The 20356-nt window shown below is 40.8% G+C and overlaps 2 protein-coding genes and 1 pseudogene across 3 annotated transcripts; all 3 read right to left on the bottom strand.

The window, feature by feature from the left end:
* Positions 1-755: 755 nt before the first annotated feature.
* Positions 756-9850, bottom strand: LOC137934926 (uncharacterized). 2 transcript variants are annotated; one of them, XM_068779517.1, is made up of 6 exons: positions 9743-9850; positions 8671-8746; positions 8370-8461; positions 2923-3108; positions 2727-2766; positions 756-1179 (listed from the first exon to the last, which is right to left on the bottom strand). In XM_068779517.1, the coding sequence occupies exons 3-6, from the start codon at positions 8370-8372 to the stop codon at positions 1094-1096; spliced, it is 315 nt and encodes a 104-aa protein (XP_068635618.1). In that variant the 5' UTR covers positions 8373-8461; positions 8671-8746; positions 9743-9850; the 3' UTR covers positions 756-1093. The 2 variants fall into 2 exon arrangements, with proteins under 2 accessions (XP_068635618.1, XP_068635617.1); XM_068779516.1 differs by lacking the exon at positions 8671-8746.
* A 2359-nt stretch (positions 9851-12209) lies between these two features.
* On the bottom strand, positions 12210-13176 carry LOC137967071 (uncharacterized). Its single transcript, XM_068813496.1, has 2 exons — positions 13094-13176; positions 12210-12993 (listed from the first exon to the last, which is right to left on the bottom strand). Exons 1-2 carry the CDS (start codon positions 13145-13147, stop codon positions 12397-12399), a joined length of 651 nt encoding a protein of 216 aa, XP_068669597.1. The 5' UTR covers positions 13148-13176; the 3' UTR covers positions 12210-12396.
* A 2946-nt stretch (positions 13177-16122) lies between these two features.
* On the bottom strand, positions 16123-19835 carry LOC137934773 (pyrophosphate-energized vacuolar membrane proton pump 1-like; annotated as a pseudogene).
* Positions 19836-20356: the final 521 nt, after the last annotated feature.

The following is a 20356-nucleotide window of genomic DNA, read 5'->3' as shown; positions in this document are numbered from 1 at the left end:
TGTGCTCATTAGTCCATCTGAAGCTTCAGTTTTCCTTGAGTTCCTCATGAATGAAGACGAGTGGAGAACATTATTTCCTAAAACTGGTGTGGTGTTGGCTTTGCTTCTCTTTCTGTGATAGAGGATGCTTTATTTTCTGGCTTTCCAGAAAACGTTCTTCCTATTTCTGCTGGTCATATGAGATTCAGTATGACCTTGACACTGCATGAGGAGAAATTATAAAAGCTGCCATGCTCCTTGGCTGTTGGTTGTGTCTGTGCAACTCTCTGCAGCAATAGGCTCCCTGTATTTCCCATCTACTCTTCATATGTGAGTGCATTTTGTGGCGGAATCATTGTAGAGAATTTGTGCAACAGATGCTTCTACGGTGGACCTAGTGCTGCTTCTACAGCAAGCCTGTATTGTTGTATAACCCTGCTCTAACCCAAAAACAAAAAAGGCGTTATCAAGTATTGTAAATTTTGTCTGCTTTCACATGTTAAATGTCCTCACACGGTAGCCATTCATCTTTTTGGGCACCTCTATCTTCGTCCTTGCTTAATCTTTTACAATTTATATGATAGACTGCTTGTGTGAAAATACTAATGGAAGTCATTAAAATATCAATAATGGCTACTCCTATGGTCGTGTTTTTGTGTTGTGTAAAGTAAGATCTTTATACTCATTAATCCATGTGAGATTTTTCCTTAACATTTAAAAATACGTTGGATCACACTGTAAAACTTTTTTACTAACTTTAGCAATCAAATCAGGACTCGTTGGGTTTTATTATCAACCGAATGGGTTCAAACACATACCAAGTCACTGCCAAGTAATGTGTGAATCATACTGGAAACATATCACCACTTCATTGGAGAGAGCTTTCTCTTGAGTGTAAGAGCTATGTCAATGTACAGAAATATAGTAGACTTCCAATTGTGAGGAACAGTCATCTCACATTTACCTAGCAAGCCAATGGAGAGATTCTGTATCAGAACAACAAGTAGGTTTTGCAACAAAATAGACTGAATATCACATTCATAGCCTTGTCAAATAGTGGAGATCCTCAATTTGGTATGGCACCAGGTAGGGCTGCTGCAAGTCAAATTCAGCTTTACCAGTTCATACCACTATCTGACTCACGGGATTGATAGAAGTCATCTGGTCGGACAATGTTCACTTCCTCAAACACATTATCATCTGAGAAAACCCAAAAAAGAAAAAACTTGAATGATCATTTATTTGTTACTTTCTTTTAAAAGAGAATATTAAGTAGACTGAGACACATCTTCCTGCAGAACAAAATCTTCTAAAAAAAAAAAAAAAAAGAATCAAAAGCTGTACAGAAGTATATGCCTGCTATAATGTTCAAGAAACAATTGATTCTGGGCATGCACTGATGAAATGTTTCAAATGACACATGTATTGGCTCCGTTCTGCCATTCACTCATTGCCTAGATTGTTAGAGATGAACATAAATTACTCTTTTTAAGTAGACATTAACTGCTTTGTGACTCTGTGTAACATAATCTGCCCAGTAATGCCCCAGAAAAGGAGATCTTAAAGAAAGAGTGAAAAAACAACATAGAACATCATAGTAAGCTATATAGAGGACACTGGAAGTGAGACATAGGGAGTCCAGTAATAATCGGCAGCAAAAGAATGCCAAATAAATATTTTTGGCAAGCAAGAATTATGAAATGTCCAATGAAATGATACTAAAGAAACTGAAAATTGTTTTACAATAGAAAAATCAAATGGTAAATAGAAAATGATATTAACTGGAAGAAGACAGAAAAAATTAAGGATGTCTGCATCCTTCTCCCCTTAAGTTGCTACGACTTGAAGGTTTTACAAGCTTATCTTAGCATTGATAGCTCCCATCTAAAATGTTCAACAGCACTTGACCAACAATAAGAATCAAACTGGATCCTTGAAAACCATTTTAATATCTGCAGTGCTGTTGAATTTTGTTATATCAGAAAGGTGCCATACAACTGCAGGCAAATGATAATGATAATATCTGAGATACAGTGATATATTCACAAAGTGAATACTCCTCACACCTGCAGATTCTATAGGACTGGATAAGGGTTGTTTAAAGACAATAGTTTAGCACAATGGATGTAGAACGACAAAATGAAAAGACTACTGAAACCTAAAGTGTCCTCATGGAAGCTAAAGGATAAAAATTGAGCCTTGCTCGTGAGCATCTATTCATATAGTGTTCTCCCATGGAAATGCTCAACTAAGAATTCTCTGTTTTGATATAATAAAGGTCTCAGACACCAAAAAACGAGAAGAAAAACTAGTGATAGAGCTCCAGCCCAGGAGATACGTCTGAGAGAGAAAGAGAGTATACCTCCAACCTTCACATGATAAGAAAGAATTCAACAACAAATTTGATTTGTTCTCCTATACCTTTGCTTCTATTTAAATCAGTTTTTCCATTTCTTTTGATCACAAGTATTTCTAGGACCCAAAATTTCTAAGTAAATGGAATACAATCCAACAGAATTTTAGACCTTTCATACATTCCATACCAACTAAACCCTAAATACATTGTACATCAGACAAGACCAAGTAATCAAGCAACTAGAATACTTGTATCGAACACAACCAGCCAAACAAACCTCGTAAACAGCATGCTGTAACCATAATATCAAAGGAAAAAATAAAATCATATAATAGCATGCTGTAACCATAATATCAAAGGAAAAAATAAAATCGTACAATAGAACGACAACCTTTTCTCAAGGTCAATGCAACCACAGCATCATTCTCAACCTGTAAAGTAAAGAAAGTTATCATACAAACAATTAGAAAACTTCCATGGTATAAACACATTTTACAAACAATGCCATAGATGATCAATCACTATGACCAGCTTTACATATCTCTTAAAAGATTCTCATGAAAAGTCTCCTAAAAAGAATAAGTGACCTTCTGTTCAGCCAATGTTTTTGAATCCTCCAAGACCTCATTTTTCCCTTCCAGAATTAAGCATTGGCCACTAACAGGTTGATCAATGAGTGTATGCAACTTTTGCTTAATATCCAAAATAGTCTCAGTAGGATCACATTGCAGAAAATAGGTCGTCTTATTGCGTTTCACACGAATATACATAGCCTGCACAGAACAGTTAGGCTTGTTTTTATCTTGATCATACAGACACTTAGAACAAGAGGAAAGGCAGACCAAGTTGATCATTGAGGAATGTGATCATCAAAAGATCAACTCTTCACTGTAACATATACAACCACTTCAACATCAAGTGAAAAACAGCTAAGGGAATGTGTATGCATACTTCAATGTCAATCTCAGGGACATTTTAACACATCAAAGATTATACTGACGATTTCATAATTCAGAGTAATGTTAAAAGTGATGTCTTCCAGGGAAATAGGCTCCTTCAGACACTACAGACAAAGTAAGTGAAATGATTCAAGAAGCTAATATTTGCCACCCATGATGAACATGCGAGTAGATGACTGGAACATATCTAGTCTACAAACATTTCATTGACAGAATTAGTATAGTTTTTTCTTCTACAAATAGATCATGTAAAATCCAGGATTTTTCTTTGTTGTGTAGATATCAAGTTGAAAAAGTAGGAACTCTATTCACTGCAAAATATTCACACTGTTTACCACTTTCCAAGAATAACGCTAGACAATAAATTTCTTATATTTATCAGGGGCTCCACTTGATCTTTCAAATTTTAGAATTTTATTTCCATTAAAGCAGGAATCACAGTGAAACCCTCACACTAGCACCCATTATGAATAATCAGATCCAGAACTAATATGGTTCACAAATATGTCAAATAGTAAACACATTTAGATGGATAAAAGTTTTTATACAGTGGCTGCTACTTCTCCTTGAATGTCTTAAATTTTTTATCAAAAATAATGAGTATCAAGAAGAGGGAAAAAAGGCTGGACTCAAGTCCAGCCAAGCTTGGCTACATAGAGCTATTTCCTTGAAAAGTCACATTATTTACAAGAATGTTATATTCAGTTCATTCTACGAACAATATGATTGTCTCCATTTTATAATTCATAAATTACAAAAAATTAAAAAGGTCTAAAGTGAACACTGATTATAAATCCATGAGATAAGAAATAAATGTAGAACACGAAGAAATTAAGTGTTCATTCAGTTCAAATTTGATGTAACTTAGATAGACTTATAGAATATAGAAATGAAGAATAATATTGTCGTGATTATTATTGATCAGGTGTAATCTATTTATAGAATTACACAGAGAGATTGCAAGTGATTAGGACTCTACAATTTAAGTCTATATATAATTCAAACACTATTTATCTTTATCTTTATCATTATCTTTATATCTATCATTATATTTATCTCTATTTCTATCATGCCCCTGCAAGATGGAGCTCCGAAAGGAGAGTCCAACCTTGATCTTCGAAAAGAATGTTCTTGGAAGTGGTTTGGAGAGAGCAGTGGCACTGGAGGCTACTAGTATGGACGGAATTTCATCGTCAGGTGGCAGAGCAACGGCACTGGAGGCGGACGGAGTCGCATCGTCTGGTGGAAGAGCAGTTGCACTGGAGGCGGCTGGTGCGGACGGAATTTCATCGTCAGGTGGCAGAGTAGGGGCACTGGAGGCAGCTGGTGTGGGCGGAATTGCATCATCCGAAGGAAAAGCAGCGGCACTAGAGGCGGTTGGTGCGGACAGAATTTCATCGTCAGGAGAACAGCGACCATGGAGGCGACTGGTGCGGACAGAATTGCATCGTTCGATGGAAGAGTAGTGGCACCGAAGGTGGCTGAGGAGGACGGAATTGCATCGTCCGAAGGAAGGACAGCGGTTGGGGGCGGATGGAATCACATCGTCAGGAAAGGAGAAGAGTTTTTTTTTTTTAATAAATTTTTTTTCCTCACATACACGTGTGAGTTTGCACATACGTGCGCGGGATGACGCGTCAAGGGGGAAAATAATTTTCCCCCTTGAACTTAGGTCGTCTCGGTGCAGCAGAGCCAGGGGGGGGGGGGGGGGGGGGGGGGAGGGGACGCTGTAGCCGGAGGGGCGAACGGTGATGGCGGCGGCGAGACGGAACGACGGGGATCACACCGGCAAGACTGAACACGACGAGAGGAGACTGGAGGCGGACGGAATCGCATTGTCTAGTGGAAGAGCAGTTGAACTGGAGGCGGCTGGTGCAGACGGAATTTCATCGTCAGGTGGCAGAGCAGCGGCACTGGAGGCGGCTGGTGCGGACAGAATTTCATCATCAGGTGGCAGAGCAGCGGCACTGGAGGCGGCTGGTGCGGACGGAATTGCATCGTCCAAAGGAAAAGCAGCGGCACTGGAGGCGGCTGGTGCGGACGGAATTTCATCGTCAGGTGGCAGAGCAGCGACAATGGAGGCAGCTGGTGTGGACGGAATTGCATCATTCGATGGAAGAGCAGTGGCACCGAAGGTGGCTGAGGCGGACGGAATTGCATCGTTCGATGGAAGAGCAGTGGCACCGAAGGTGGCTGAGGCAGACGGAATTGAGAGTTTTTATTTTATTTTATTTTTAATAAAAAGAATCTCCTCACGTACACGTGTGAGTTCGCACATACGTGCGCGGGATGACGCGTCAAGGGGGGAAATAATTTTCCCCCTTGAACTTAGGTCGTCTCGGTGTTGCCGAACAGGGGGTGGCGGTGTTGTGGCCGGAGGGGCAAACGGCGGCAGGCGGCTGCGGGGTCGATCGATTTCGGCAGTAAATCGGCGATGAGAGAAGAGAGAAGGAAGCGCGGGGGGTTCTGTGCGGCGCCGACTAGCTGGGGGCGGTCGGTGTTGTGGCCGGAGAGGCAAACAACTACGACGGCGAGGAGAGCGTCAACGGTGATGGCGGCAGCGGCGAAACGGAACAGCGGTGATAGCACCGGCTAGACTGAACCGCGACGAGAGGAGACCGAAGGAAGCATGGAGGGTTTTGTGTTGCGGCACCGAGGAGCGTGGTTTTCGGCAGAGCGGACGGCGGCGGCGGCGTCAAGCGGTAGCAAGGTTGCGGTGGCGGCTGGGGCAGCAGCAACTGCGAGGATGGTCGACGGCAATGTTTTTTTTTTTTTTTTCAAAAAAATATCTCCGGCATGATTGCGGCGAGACGGAAGATAGTGATGATGTGTCAGAGCAGCACAAGAGAGGAGCTAGAGAGACAGTTGAGGGAAAATCCTGCGTAGTGCCGCACTAAGCGATGGGAACGGCTCAACAATGTTGGCGACGAGAATAGTGAAGGAAGAAAAGGGTTCTAGGTTTGCGCCGGTGAACGAAGCAGCGGAGGGTTTCAGCGACAGGGTTTTTTTTTTTTTTCTCTTCAAAAATACCTCGGGCGAGATTGCACAGAGAAAGGGAGAGAAAATAGTAGGTATGAACGGTGGTAGTGGGTTGTAGTTACGGAGGCTGTTTTCAATAAGGATTTCCAGCGATAGCAGACTGGTTATGATTAATCGATTGGAAGCTCTGATACCATATAGAATATAGGAATGAAGAATAATATTGTCGTGATTATTATTGATCAGGTGTAATCTATTTATAGAATTACATAGAGAGATTGTAGGTGATTAGGACTCTACAATTTGAGTCTATATCTAATTCAAACACTAGTTATTTTTATCTCTATCATTATCTTTATATCTATCATTATATTTATCTCTATCTCTATCAAGACTAAGGTCCAGGTCCATCCTCTTTTTTTCTTATTAAGAATTAAATGTCTTATTTACTCAAAAAATAAATAAAGCCCTTCTGGCCAAATTTGTAAAAGTTAAATTTGGTGTAAAGTTCCCTTGGAAGGTCTAGTATTTATAGCAAATATGGTTTTAAAGACCAGAGCCTCAATAAATACAGTTATCTCATAATGGGCCAACAATTATGAAAGTAGTCCTCTCAAATCATTTCTTTTCTTGGAATGGAAAACTTTCATTACATTGTTGGCTGAATCCTTGCATCCGTCCAATTTCTTTAGCCGCATCACTTCCACATATCCCCAATAAACTAAAAATGATGAATAATTATACAGAATAGAAGACCTATTGATCAATTTAAATCAAGTTTCTAGACCTCTCATAGATGGAGAAACTGATAACGAAAAGAAATGATTGGATATGTCTGCAGTGTCTTGCTCTTGTAAATGTACCATGCCCTAGTATCTGTCAATCTACTGGTGAACTTGATATGAACTATGTAATGCTGAAGTGAGTTCCTTAGCTACTTTTCGTTGGCATTCTATTGCCTTTCCAAACAAGGATGCTAGATCTTGTAAGTCTTGGCTACAACACTCTGTGGGCCACATAGCCGAAGTGCAATGGTGGGTCACTCAATAATAAAGCTAACTTGAAGCACAAAAATCGTTGACTATTGCACACAGAATTATGCAAGGTGTTTGGCCTTTTTTAATATAGGCATTCTCCTCCTCTCATTGCAGCAATTGGCATGAGAAGTTTACAGCTACAAATTGGACAGTTTTTAGCTCTGATGTCTCCTCCAGTCAACATGCCACAAACTTCTTATTTTTTGGGGGAATATCTTTGGAAGCACTGGTCCTTCATGTTGGGGGTGGTTACATCTGATTAGGATGCTTATGATTTCCTTTCTGGTTGCAAAAATTTTCTATACAGGCAAAGGCTTTATTGTCCTATACAAGCTTCTTTGGACATATTCGTTGTCTTTTTTCTTGAAAGTGTTCTTTGGACATTTTTTTTTCTTTCCCTTTTCTGAAAAATGATTTCATTAATGGCCAAAGGACAAACAGCCAGTGACATAGAGGGGGAGAGATCAAAACAATGAGACATTGGTGATCAATACCCTCATTGGCAAGTTTATCAACAAATCCATTAGCACACCTTTGAACATGAGATCATTTACATGCAACACTAGTAGACTAATTAAAAATCTCAAAAAAAATCTGAAGATGGTGCCAAGGAGGCTTGCAGGATTTGGACCACCAGGTAATTACTGTTCTAAGCACATCTTTAGAAGGCATAGTTGCAGATATGCAAATTTAATAAATATAATCCACTAGGTGAACCGGTACCACGATGGTCTTTTGCTGGAAACCAGTAGGCTATGTAGAGGAGACAAAAGCTCAAAGCAGAGGCAAGTCCATTACTTGAGAACATATAGCACATTCGTTACCTAGAGGCATGGATCTTGCAGAATACCTAGCCTTAAAATAATGTTACTGTTTTTTATAGCATTTTTACTTGATTATTCTTCATTATTTTTTCTCTTCCATATTTTAAATAAAATATATCACATTGCTCCTCTTTTTGGAGAAAAAAAGAAAAGAAACTCACATTGAGATTTCAACAAGCAGCTGGCAAAAAATAAGAAAACTGAAAATCATGACAAATTTAACTCATGTACTTACCATTTATGCACGATGATTTGAAGAAGAAGTGAAAATGAAGAGAATAACGAAATAATCCAACCTTTACTTCGTGTGCCTCACAAGCTGCCAAACTAGTATTGCAAAAAGGGCATGGTTAGACAATGCCAAATGGTCAAATGCCAAATGAACTCTACATGCAATGAGAAGGCAATGCACATTGAATAGTTTCTATGTTGTTATGGAGGATATAAGATGGTCTTCTGTTCATAATTTTTTCTTTAAAAGAACTGCAAAGAAGAAACTGCAGAAAAATTGGAGCCCACTGAAGTAAATAAGACACCTGTTTGATCATGAGGAATGTCCAACAGGAATGGTCCAAAGCAGTTGATTTCATACAAGAAACAATTTGAAGTAATCTGTAAACATGTTAAAATTGAAAAAACATGGCAAAGAAACAAAGAAGATTAATCAAAGGCACAAAAGTACAGTTATCAAAATTAGTTGAATTAGGTTGGTAGGATCATGGTCAATTTTTATAAATATGTAGTTTTCTGTCAAATTTTAGAGTCAAGCAGATGCGACAACTTGTAACACTCATGCATATTTATGGCTCACCTCTGAGTCACTAGTGTATGAATTGTAGCTTCTCCAAAACGGATATAGAGACCAATGGAGCAAATTGACTGATTCTACTTAAACAATGAAAGGGGTTCAATGGAAAATTAAAGCTCATTATTCATTGAAGACAAGGTTCCAGAATGACAAACAGACAATAACACTATTTCTACCTCATCAACCACGCAAGAGCTAGCTAAGAAAGTAAATCTATCTCATATTTGGAGGCTAAAATGCTGATAACATACAAACTAGAAAAAAGTATAGAAAAAAAATTTGTTTTCAATGTTTCGTTCCTGAATAAAGCATTTTCCGAATAATTTTCACAATATTGTTTACTTCCGATAGCTCTGTTTTGCTCAATCACCAAAATCAACAGTGGCCATTGTTTGCAAGAGCTTAACCGAACGAGAAGTCTAAAACTTAGAACCGTAAAAAGGGAATCAAATAATCTAGCTAAGCATTAATTAAATATGAATAGACAAAAGGAAAAGACCAAGCGAAGTATCACTTCTCGGCAAGAATGATAAAACCCAACACTTCTGATATCAAGGAAAACTTCTCCACAAAAAAGTAAAAAGAACATCAACCAAAAAATTAATTTAATAAAAATCGATGGAAATGCAATTAATTTCTGCCGTAAGCGTGAAGGCCTCCTCGATTTTGCAAGATAGGAAAGAAGAAAAGGCAGAGAACTGCTCATTTCATCCTTAGATTTCAAAAAACAAGTTCAAAACTGTCAAAACTGTGAAACTGTTAAAGTAATAAATTATACAGATAAGACCAGAGATGATAACCTGAAACCCGTCGATCCTTTTTCTTCCACTTCAGTCTGTAACTCAGGGGGCGTTTCTCACTCAGGACGCTCCCCCTCTGGACTACTCGCTCTTAGAGGCGCAATCCGAAGAGTGTAAACGCTCGGATTTCCGTCTGTATATTCGAATTAGACATCCGATCCGTTTTCAAAAATATTCGGTTATCCGAATCCGTGTATCTGGGTAGTTATCCGAATCAAGTTCACCTTTGGTTAGTGCACCTTGGTTCAATTTCAAGTTCAAATTCAAATTCAAGTAAATAATTTAATTCAAGTTCAGGTTCAAGTTTGGTGTTAGTGTGACGAGTTCAAGTGTAATGGAAATTATCCAAAATCTCGTAATACTTGTATCAAATTATATAAAAATCGAGGTAGACTATTTTTTTTTTGTTAAATGAAAAAAGTGGGGTAAAGTCTTCACTATTCGTTACAATGAAGTTTTTGGTAAATAGCACTCTCATATAATCACTTAATTAGTATACTTTCAATGTACCCTTATAGTTATAATTCACCGGAAGCATTGAAAGAGTAAAGTCTACTTCTTCTCAAAAGTAATTATTCCAACATTTAACTTATGGTTTTGAAAAAGATAACTAATATATATAAGTATTGTTAAGTTGTGGAGTTTAATCAATGCCTTACACTGAGTCGATACACGGTATATTGATTGTTATTTCATTAAGGACAATTTGGAGATTTCACTCTTGTATCGCGGTTGCCCTAGTTTTTTCTTTATAATTGGGGGGCGCCTCTATTTGGGTTTTATCATCATAGTAGAAAATCATCTGTTGCGGCCTTAGAGAGGTTAGAGAAAAACACTTGTAAGTGTGTGTAATTTATCTTGTAAACTATTCTATTTTCATAGTAGATTAGTATAGCAACGGAAGACTGGACGTAGTCTCACCTTGAGGCGAACCTGTATAAATCTTGTTGTATTTTTGTGCATATGTTTTTTTTTTCCACAATTATTATTATTACTCTCGTTAGTTTAGAATTAAGGCGTCTAATTCCTAACAAATACTATTATTCTAACCCTTGATTTGTAGTATTTTCTGCTCCCCAATGCCGGCCCTTTGTTCATAGAAAATGGAAGCTGAGACCTTTTTTCAGTTGCCTATGTTAACTTCATCTGTTAGAAGATAGGTCATAAATATGTTAAAAACAAAAGGGAACTTTGTACTTATCATTTTCATTTCTCACAAAGATTCTTCATTTCTCAAAAAGATCTCTTAAATTTGACCTCTGAAAAAGAAATTAAGATGAAAATAAGACCATGAAACACTTAAAAATGGAATGAAAAAACAAATAGTGGGTAAAAGTTAACTTCTGTGTTCTAGTCTTGGAAGAAGAAATGACTATCTTCCCATCTTGGTTAATTCTGTTCTTTCCTGCCAAGAGACAAGACAAGCATTAGCTTCAAAGACAAACTAAAGGAGAAAAAGGTAATATAATTAGCACAAAAACATCCAGCTAAAGACTATGAAAGTTAACCAGATTACACCCAGTTATAGTCCATTTTAACCAGATCACACCCAGTCCCCCTTCAGGGGAAAAAAGGAACCCATTTTAACCTCATATTTTAGTATTCTTAATTTTTTGTTTCTCTCCTTTTGTTTTCTTCATTATCTTTTCTTGTCATTGGTGCACTAAAACAACAGGAAGAGAGGTAATTGAGAGGACAGTGACACTGAACAGAAGAACTAGGGAAAAGATAGTCCTGAAAACTGAAGAGCTAAAACAAGAATAGACAGTAACAGATAGGAATCTGAAATTTTCTTGTTTACTGATAGTCCTGAACAGTGACACTCAACAGAAGACCTATAGAAAAGATAGTCCTGAAAACTGCAGAGATAAAACAAGATCAGACAGTAACAGATAGGACTCTGAAACTTTCTTCTTTACTTCTGATGTGTAAGAGGAAGAGAGTAAACAAAGTAAGGCTACATGAACATGACAACCTATCTGTGAGAAGAATTCACTGGGGAAAGATTGAATGTGAAAATCTCCTTAACACTTGTTAATATGGATGAACACATGAAAAAGACACTTGTGAGGACATAATCAGAACAGCAGACTGGAAGATTAACTGAATCATGGAAAAAGAAGCAGATGATCCCTTTGCCAGTTGATGGAATCATAAAATATGGGCAATCTCTCAATTTTGACAACACCTTAAACTCTTTTCACAAGCAACTTCTAGAGATTTGCTGATTGCACAATTAGATAGAAAGGAATCAACAGGGAGAGTAGTTGCTGATGATGAACTGAATCATGATAGTTGAGAAGTATAATAAATGCCCCATTCTACAAAAGAAAGATTCATTTGATCCTTTACATTGCCACAACTATTTATGATAATCCTTTACTCAAATCTGTTTGTGATTGGTGATTGGTGAATCCTTCCTGTTCTGCTCCTCCAGAAAAAAGATCAATGGCATGAAAAATTTGAATAAAATGCTTGTAGTTTCCACTGTTTCTTAAACCAAAAGAATTAAGAAGATGGTGCTCCAATGTCTGTACTCATTTACAACAACATCCCTCTTTGAGGCATTTCAACATTAGCAGTTAGTAGTGTTTTTGTTAGTCCTGGAAACGGCTGAAACAAAAAAGACCCAGAAGTTCCACTTCTCAAACATCCTAAGCTTCAAGCTCCCTCAAGTAAGGGTTTGTGACCCTATACACATGCTCCTCACCAGTGCACGTATCCACCCTCACCACCCATCTGCTCCTCCTCGCACCACCATGGCCGTTAGTCTTCCTTGCCGCGGCCTTAATGGTTACAACCTGCAAGCCGTCTCCAATCGGCAGGAGAACCGACTTCCAGCTAGTCTGCCATTTTCCACTGTGAAAAGCGTTGTATCCGACGACGACGACACCCTCCTGCTTGCGGCCTAGCTGAGCCGCTTCCAGGATCTCTTCGTGGCCATCCAAATCACAGTCTATGAGCACAAAATCAGCTCCTTGGTAGTCGCTTAGCAGTAGCGTTGAAGCATCCCCCACCACGAATTCTACTTCACTGGCCTCGTCGCCGAGAGCCTCTTTTGATTGCTGTAGCTCATGGAGACCAGGGAGGATGCAGACAAGCCGACCGCCTGTTTCTCGGGCCGCAGCTACCAGTGCTAGAGTGGTTGCTCCGGCGGCGCCGTCGCATGCCTCCACCATCAGTTGTGCACTATTCCCAGCGGCCAAGGCCGATATGAATTCGGATACATCCGGCTCCTTACTTCTCTTTCCCTGCAGAATCAAAATAGTACCCAATACGAGTTAAAAAACTGGAGAATAATATCTGCGAGAAATTTTAGGATCTGGGGATTGAAAGGTCTGCTGTTCTTACCATTTTGAGAGCCTGAAGATAAGCTTTTGTGGCACTCTCAGCTGACCAGGCCATTTCTTTCTTCCACAGAGCAACTTTTTCCTGCTACTTCCGAGCTTCTATGATACCAAATGCTCCCAGTTCCTTGTATTTAAAGGACGGAGCCAAGCCAACAACATTCATATAAGGATCAAGGAAAGAACCAGCGGAGGCCTTATTAATTACTTTATTCTTAATCTAGTATCCTCAAAGAAAAAACAAATCGAGCTGGTACAACTTGGCATGGTGTCGATAGCACAAACTGTACGGTTCTCTCCTCACAACTGTTTAGATTTGTATAAACAGCTCGACCACATCGTTGCCTGCTAATCTTGACAAGACGTTGTCAATTACTGGACGTGATCACAGACCAAACACTTGCGAATATCTTGCAATTTCAGAAGTCAATTCGTACCGATTGAGTATCATTTTATACCCATCAAGGATTAAGAACAAGCTTAATTAGGATTTATGCGACTTCTTAGCTGCTTCCTTGGTGTGATTGATGTTGTTTTTTAAGCACATGTGGCATTGAATCTTTGATTAGTTTATTTTGATCAACCGAGTAAGCGACTGTAGACTCCACCTCTTAGCTGTAATGTCTCGTACTGGGCAAGACCAACAGAATAAATATACTGAGATTTGTTAATCTGTATGCAGTTCTGTGGGACAAGGTATCAGGTCCCATGTTCCATTGAGCTGAAACATCGCTAACATGGTTTTGGTAGATTAATCACTAAGAAGTAAGATCAGCGGTTTTTAGTTCTGCCCACCGGATTCACCGCTGACACCGTCCCATCTAATCGACCCAATTTCTTCAAATTCACGCTCTGAACCTTGGTTGAAACGAATCATTTTCTTAGGTTTATTAATGAGCTCTGTGAACTCTGAAAATTTGTAAAGACCTTTATGGCTTATGCTTTAGAAATTTTATTTAAAATATTGGGTTCAAATGGGTGCAGAAAAGCAGATGAACTGAAAAGAAACGATAAGGTGATTTCAAACTGTAGAAACCAGGTAGGAACAGGAAAGAAGAGACAAGGACCGTGGAGGAGCATCTCTGATGCCGGGTAACAACTCACAAGCGAATCCGAGGGCCATCACCTTATCCTAGCTCGATTTATTGCAATTTTCAATTCTTTCTTTACAGTTTTCCGATCGTGGGCACTCGTGTAACCTCATCAATAACTCAGGATCTAAGCAATAACAAGTCCGGGTTCTCCCTGTCGGGTTGGGGCGATCCACGGCCTGTCGTGACGGAAGTTTTAGCTATTCGTGAGTTGTTTTTATAGATTACATTAAATCTGACGTCAACGGAGATTCGTCGGCCTCCCCTCTCTCATAAAAACGAAATCCTGGTGGAGGTGGCAACTGGGAAGAAGCAGAGCATGAATCGACAAGGCATGGACCGCATGGATCTCGATTTGAGTTCTGACGCCCCAAGCAGCGACAGGATCCACTGGCTAAATTTGGTGTCTCTCGGATGCCTGTCCAGTGTTCGAATGAACAATGGGCAAGCACAATAAGACTGGTTTCTTTTGGAGTTGCGCGATGCGTTCCCATCCACAGCGTAGGATTGCTTTGATTTTACCGACGAGGCAAGACGGTGAAAGAGATGAAAGAAAGGAGAACATCAAATGATAAGAATAACAAAACCCACCCTCCAAAGTCTCTCTTTCTCAAAAAAAAAAAAATTATAATCACATCATTATCAAATAATAACTTCTGTCATAATTTCAATTTTGGTTATTTAGTAACTTAAAACTTAAGGTAATGTGTAATAGAGATAAAGGATAACAGTAAAGATAAACTTACTCTGTAATTTATATCCAGCTCCGGCATCTAGCTGAAGAGTTGTACATGCTACGGAACTTGTTGTGAAGTTATAAATAGTTGTTTCTTCATCAATGAAAAACACGAAGCTTATTATTTTCTTTTCTCTTTAATATCGTCAATATGGTATTAGAGCGGAGCTAACGATCCTCGTATTCTTTCTTCTCAAAACCCACTGCTGACTACCACAACCCCTCGGCCAATATTGGCTCTTCCCAATTCCTCTATCAACTCCGGCAGCGCATCCGAGAGGCTGGAACCTCTCTGGAAATTTCTTCACTGATGCTGTTGACACAAATCAGGTAATGTTGAGCCGATTTTTTTTCTTCTCTATTACTCATCGCCAACATCAACTAAGTCACCAACAACCACTCCTTCACCACTGATCCACCATCCATGCCACTTACGAGCTGTCGCAGATGATTAATGTCCTCTCTGCCGTCATCGAGCAGAGGAAAGCCACTGTGCCGCAACAACAGAGGAAAACCACTATGCCACAACAATAGGCTCGTTGTCACCATCGCTCGACGTCCTTGTCGTCGTTGCCCCACTGTCGTTGTCCGCTCTACCAGCAACCTCCCTCATCGGTGCCGCACTAGGCTCCCCCCGCGTCACCTCGGTAGAACCATGCCAGGAGACCTAAGTGGCTGATGGTCGACCCTGACCTCGAACACTACCAGTGGAGCCGTGCACAAGGACACATTGTTCCATAGTGTCTTGTTTTTTATCAGATGTATCTACAATTATCACCACCGTCAACTTCTCGCCCAAATCAATTGCAACCATGCCCTTTAGCACAATGCCAACTGCAATCATATATTGCAACCTCTTCTACTAATGATCACCCTAAGTGTCTTATTTTGTATCAAGTGTGTCGCATCATGTTACATTCGACTTGAGTAACCTCTCTTATCACACTCCTTATGACAACACTGATGACATTGTGATTGTTGATGGCATAGGTCTCCGTATTTCACATACCTGTTCCAAATCTCTCTCTATGCCTTCCCCCACTTTTTCCTTAAATAATATTCTCTATGTTCCTACCATGCAAAAGAATCTCATTTTTATCTCTCAGTTCTGTCAATCTAATCATACTTCTATTGAACTTTTACCTACTTCTTTTCTTGTGAAGAATGTTACGGTCCCGGATCTAACACAACGATTCGTAGGGAAGAAGAAGAAAAGAAAGAAAATCAAGCCAAAAGGAAGCTTGATTACCCTAGGTTCTTTAAGGGGAACGCTCACCCCCGAGCTCGTTTAGGAGAACTCAAACCCTCTGTTTAACCCAAATTCAGACTTCCTTTTTCCATTCTATTTTCCCTCTAAATAGGGTTCATGAACACAAGGTTCAAGAAAAAAATTACAGATTGGCTCCTCCACGGCATTTAACTTGAAAAACACACTTAATGACTCAATAACTGACTCCGCCAAAGTAATTGACTCAGCCCGGTGTCTCTGCATGACTTGGCTTGTTATTGGGTTCATAATTTTACACCCCCCCTGGAGAACGAGCTTGTCCTCAAGCTTGAAAGTAAGGAGGTATGCGAGACGTCACCACAGCTCCCCAAGTAGCCGTTGTGGCAGCCACGTCAACCCACTAGACGACACAAGCGGCATAGTCAGGCCTTGCTCTTCCCTCCATCAGTCCTAGAAGTGCGTGAAATAGCCTCCTCACTTCGGCCCCCATTTGCAAGGCTGCACTTCCCACACTTTTCATGGTCATGGCGGAGAACCAGTATGCAAGCATTGCACCCACCATCAACCCAACGAAGATTTTAGGTGTTAAACCCTCCCCTGTAGGAAATTCAGCAAGACTCAACAAGGCACCCAAGAGAGCCAAAGACACTAGGGCGGCTGAACCCATGGCAAACCCCCTTCCACGAGCAGCAGTAGTGGTTCCGACGGCAGCAAGGGTATCCGTTCTTTTGTGTATCATGTGACTCATGCGAGCCATCTCAGCAAAACCTCCAGCCTTATCACTAATGGGACCATATGCCTCAATGGCCAAACCAGTAGCAGTGGTGTTTAGCATTGCAAGAGTTTTCACCACAATGCCATACATGGCAGCAAGGTTAACGTTGACAAAAAATGCTGATAACAATAGCAGAAATGGGAATAATGACAGACTGATATCCCAGATCAAGCCCGAAGATCACATTTGTGGCAGTGCCTGTTCGATAGGAATTAGCAACACCTTGCACAGGGCTGTAACCATTGGTAGTGTAATACGCTGTTGTGTATCCACTAAGGAGTCCAACCACAATCCAATAGCAACACAAAAGAAGAAGTGCCAATTCTGAACTGGTTTCGGGACTCCCAACTGCTGCCATATGTCTTACTGCCTCATAAATGTTTGGTGCCCTCACTACACTCCCAGCCAAACCATGGGCATTTAGGAGGATGGTATATGTCACCATATCAGTAGGGACATGTACTATTGGCCTTTGCTTGTAGACACGTATTGTATAGTTCAAATGACGGTCATGTTCATTCATGGGGCTTAACTTAAGAAAATCTTGAACAAGGATTCCATACCTGATGATGGTCTCACAAATAGCAATATAATTTTTCTGTTGAAGTATTTTCTCCATCCGCAGACCACTATGGTTTAGGGCTGAGTTGGCAGCAACAACGTCATTATACTTATGGTGAGAGGACTCACAAAGAGCAATTAGTGCTCTCTGGTGACTTGTTGTGGCAGCAGCAGAGAAGTTGGCATTTATTGCCTCTGCCAGAGGAAGCCTTCCTATTGAGATAGAGTGCACCCTTGCCCCTTCTCTGTGGGTCATGCTATCAACTACTTGGTAGGCCTCTCCTGCCCCAACCAACTTCTCCATCGCCCTTACCAGCTTTAGCCCATGGCCTGGGTGGCTGCCCTATAAATATCCAGCAATCATCACATTCCCCTTTTTAACAAACCCTCTTAGTGTAGAATTCCAGGAGTCCGTCACTATTGTAGGGTTTTCATTAGGTATATATTGGTTAACGGAGTTGTGGGCAGATTGACCTTCAATACTGCTGGAACAGAGTGACCTTTAATACTGCTGGAACAGTGTGCAGTGCTGAAAAAATATTTGACTGTAGGCTCTAATGTTCCACCTGCCAGTACCCAGATTATTTGTTTTGATAGCAAACAAAATTTCAGTTGCACCTCCCATATCAATTGGCACCATTTCAAATCTGCACCCAACACTTTTCTAAATCCTTCTAAGCAGTTCAACATATATATGGCAGGCTACATCACCCCCAACACTAGGTGGATCTCTGCATAACCCCTGTGTTGCCAAACCAGCAGGTCCCTCTCTGGTTCCACTCTTGTCCTAATCCAAATTTTCAAAAGCCGTATACAAGTGATCTTCTTTTTCCACTCTATTCAGATGCGTCGTTGCTGTTATGAATTCAATATATTCAATTGTACCGTTTCCCTCCACCTCAGTTGCTTCCGTTAGTTGCCTAAGTTCATATCCTGAATGGGCATCATACCCCTTTGTGCCCACTACATTTATTTCATCAATAAATACAATAGACGGAGAAAGATCATCAGCCACCCTGAAAAACACCCTAACCCATTTTGGGCCATCACCTAGATATTTCTGAATCAACTCACTACCAACAACACACAAGAAAGTGGCATATGTTGAATTGGCCACTGCCTTCGCAAGTAAAGTTTTGCCAGTACCAGGCTCTCCATAAAGAATAACGCCCTTCGGAGGTTTGATTGCAATGTCATCATAGAGCTCCGGATAAGTTAGAGGAAACTCAACTGCTTACTTGATTTCTTGTATTTGAGCATCTAATCCACCAATGTTAGCATATGATTCCAATGGAGCCTTCTCAACCTTCATAACTAAAACCATAGGGTCCACTTCATCTTGCAGAAGCCCAACAACAGAAAGAACCTTATTGTGCGTAAGAATAGCACAACCTGGCTCAAGCTGATCCTTATCAACAAAAGACAAAATCCCCATGTAATACTCCGGACAGACGGAAGAGGACACAATTGTGTGGTTCTCATCGATAAGCTCCTCATTATCATGAATTACGAGATTGAACATACCTGTCCGTCCTGATAAATCCAAACCTTCTTCAAGACCTTCATTTGGATGGTTGTGAACACGTTTGGTATTTCAATGATCTTCTTTGTGGCCCTCAAGAACAAGATTGAAATCCTCGGACTCATCACTCAATCTAGGGTTACCAGTGAACTCACCAGCAAAAGCACGTAATTCGTTCAAATCGGCATCAACAATTCCAACCCCGAACTTCATTTTCTGATTATTGTACAAAAAAGAGTCGACGTTCCAGGAATTTTCGTCTTCCTCAACAGTATCGTCCTCCTCTGCTTTCGGTACTGAGGTGTCCAGGCTCTTCTTGCCGATGACTTTGACGACGAATGACGTGTCGTCAACAAAGGGGTTGGCGTAATGACCTTTGGCGCAAGATTCCTGGCCGATGAGCCTGCCGAGCTCGTATTTTCCTAACAAATTGGTTGTGCCAACGTCGAGGACATGAGGGGTCTCCATGGGTCGCGGAATCAAAAGACCCCGAGGAGAGTCCCGAGTCCCGAGGCAATTCGCCTCTGCTCTAGCTCTCGAGCTCGCTTCGGATTCCCAAAGTCTGGGCTACGGTTTAGGTTTATTTCGGGAAACAGAGCTGACGTTCCAGGAAATTTCCACTTCCTCAACCTTATTGTCCCCCTTCGCTTCTGGAACTGACGTGTCTGCCTTCCCGCCAAAGTTCCCTCCCTTGGTTTAGATTTCGTGGAGTTTCAAAACCGAGGGCAACGCATTTGAGGTTTCTTCGGAAGAAGAAACCATGGCTGTAACGCGTGCTGGTGCTCGGCTTCTCTCCCCTCTTTGGTCTGGGTTTTAGCTTATTCCAGCCAGTATCCCCGTCAACCTACTCGTGAATAGGTCAAGTTGTTGGTTAAATCTGGGTCTTCCATGCTGTATCTCGCGCCTCCTCTTTTGCCTGCCATGTTGCTTGCCCTTCTACCACCCGCCCCCCCCCCTGAATCTTCATGTTCAAGGTGTAAAACGACATGGGACGGATAGATCCAGCGTTGAGAGAGGTCTTCCACGTCTGTTCTAGGCTGGTTCTAGACAGAACCCTCCCTGAGGTACTCGACCCGATCTGAACAACAACACTCTACTGTTCTGGGCTAGGAGTGGGTATCAACCCACTGGTGTGCTCGTTTAACAGGGGGCAGCCATAGACTGCTAGGCTCGGCTAGATCTGGACCCAGCACCCTGCTGCTCTCGATGGAAACTGGGTAGCCACCAATGTTACGCTCGATTATGTTAATGTAAATATGTATATTTATCTTTATTTGTCTTTTTTGGTTTGTCCGAGGGTATAACTGTAATTTTCCCTTTTTCCTCTTCCTTTCGAATAGGGTTTCTGTTGAAC

Source organism: Aristolochia californica, unplaced genomic scaffold (genome assembly GCF_029961685.1).
Source record: "Aristolochia californica isolate CCGP_79_NKW_82.1479 unplaced genomic scaffold, dmAriCali1.0.hap1 SCAF_6, whole genome shotgun sequence".
Taxonomy (NCBI): Eukaryota; Viridiplantae; Streptophyta; class Magnoliopsida; order Piperales; family Aristolochiaceae; genus Aristolochia; species Aristolochia californica.
Note: the sequence above shows the minus strand (reverse complement) of the source record. Positions and strands in the feature narration are given on the sequence as shown.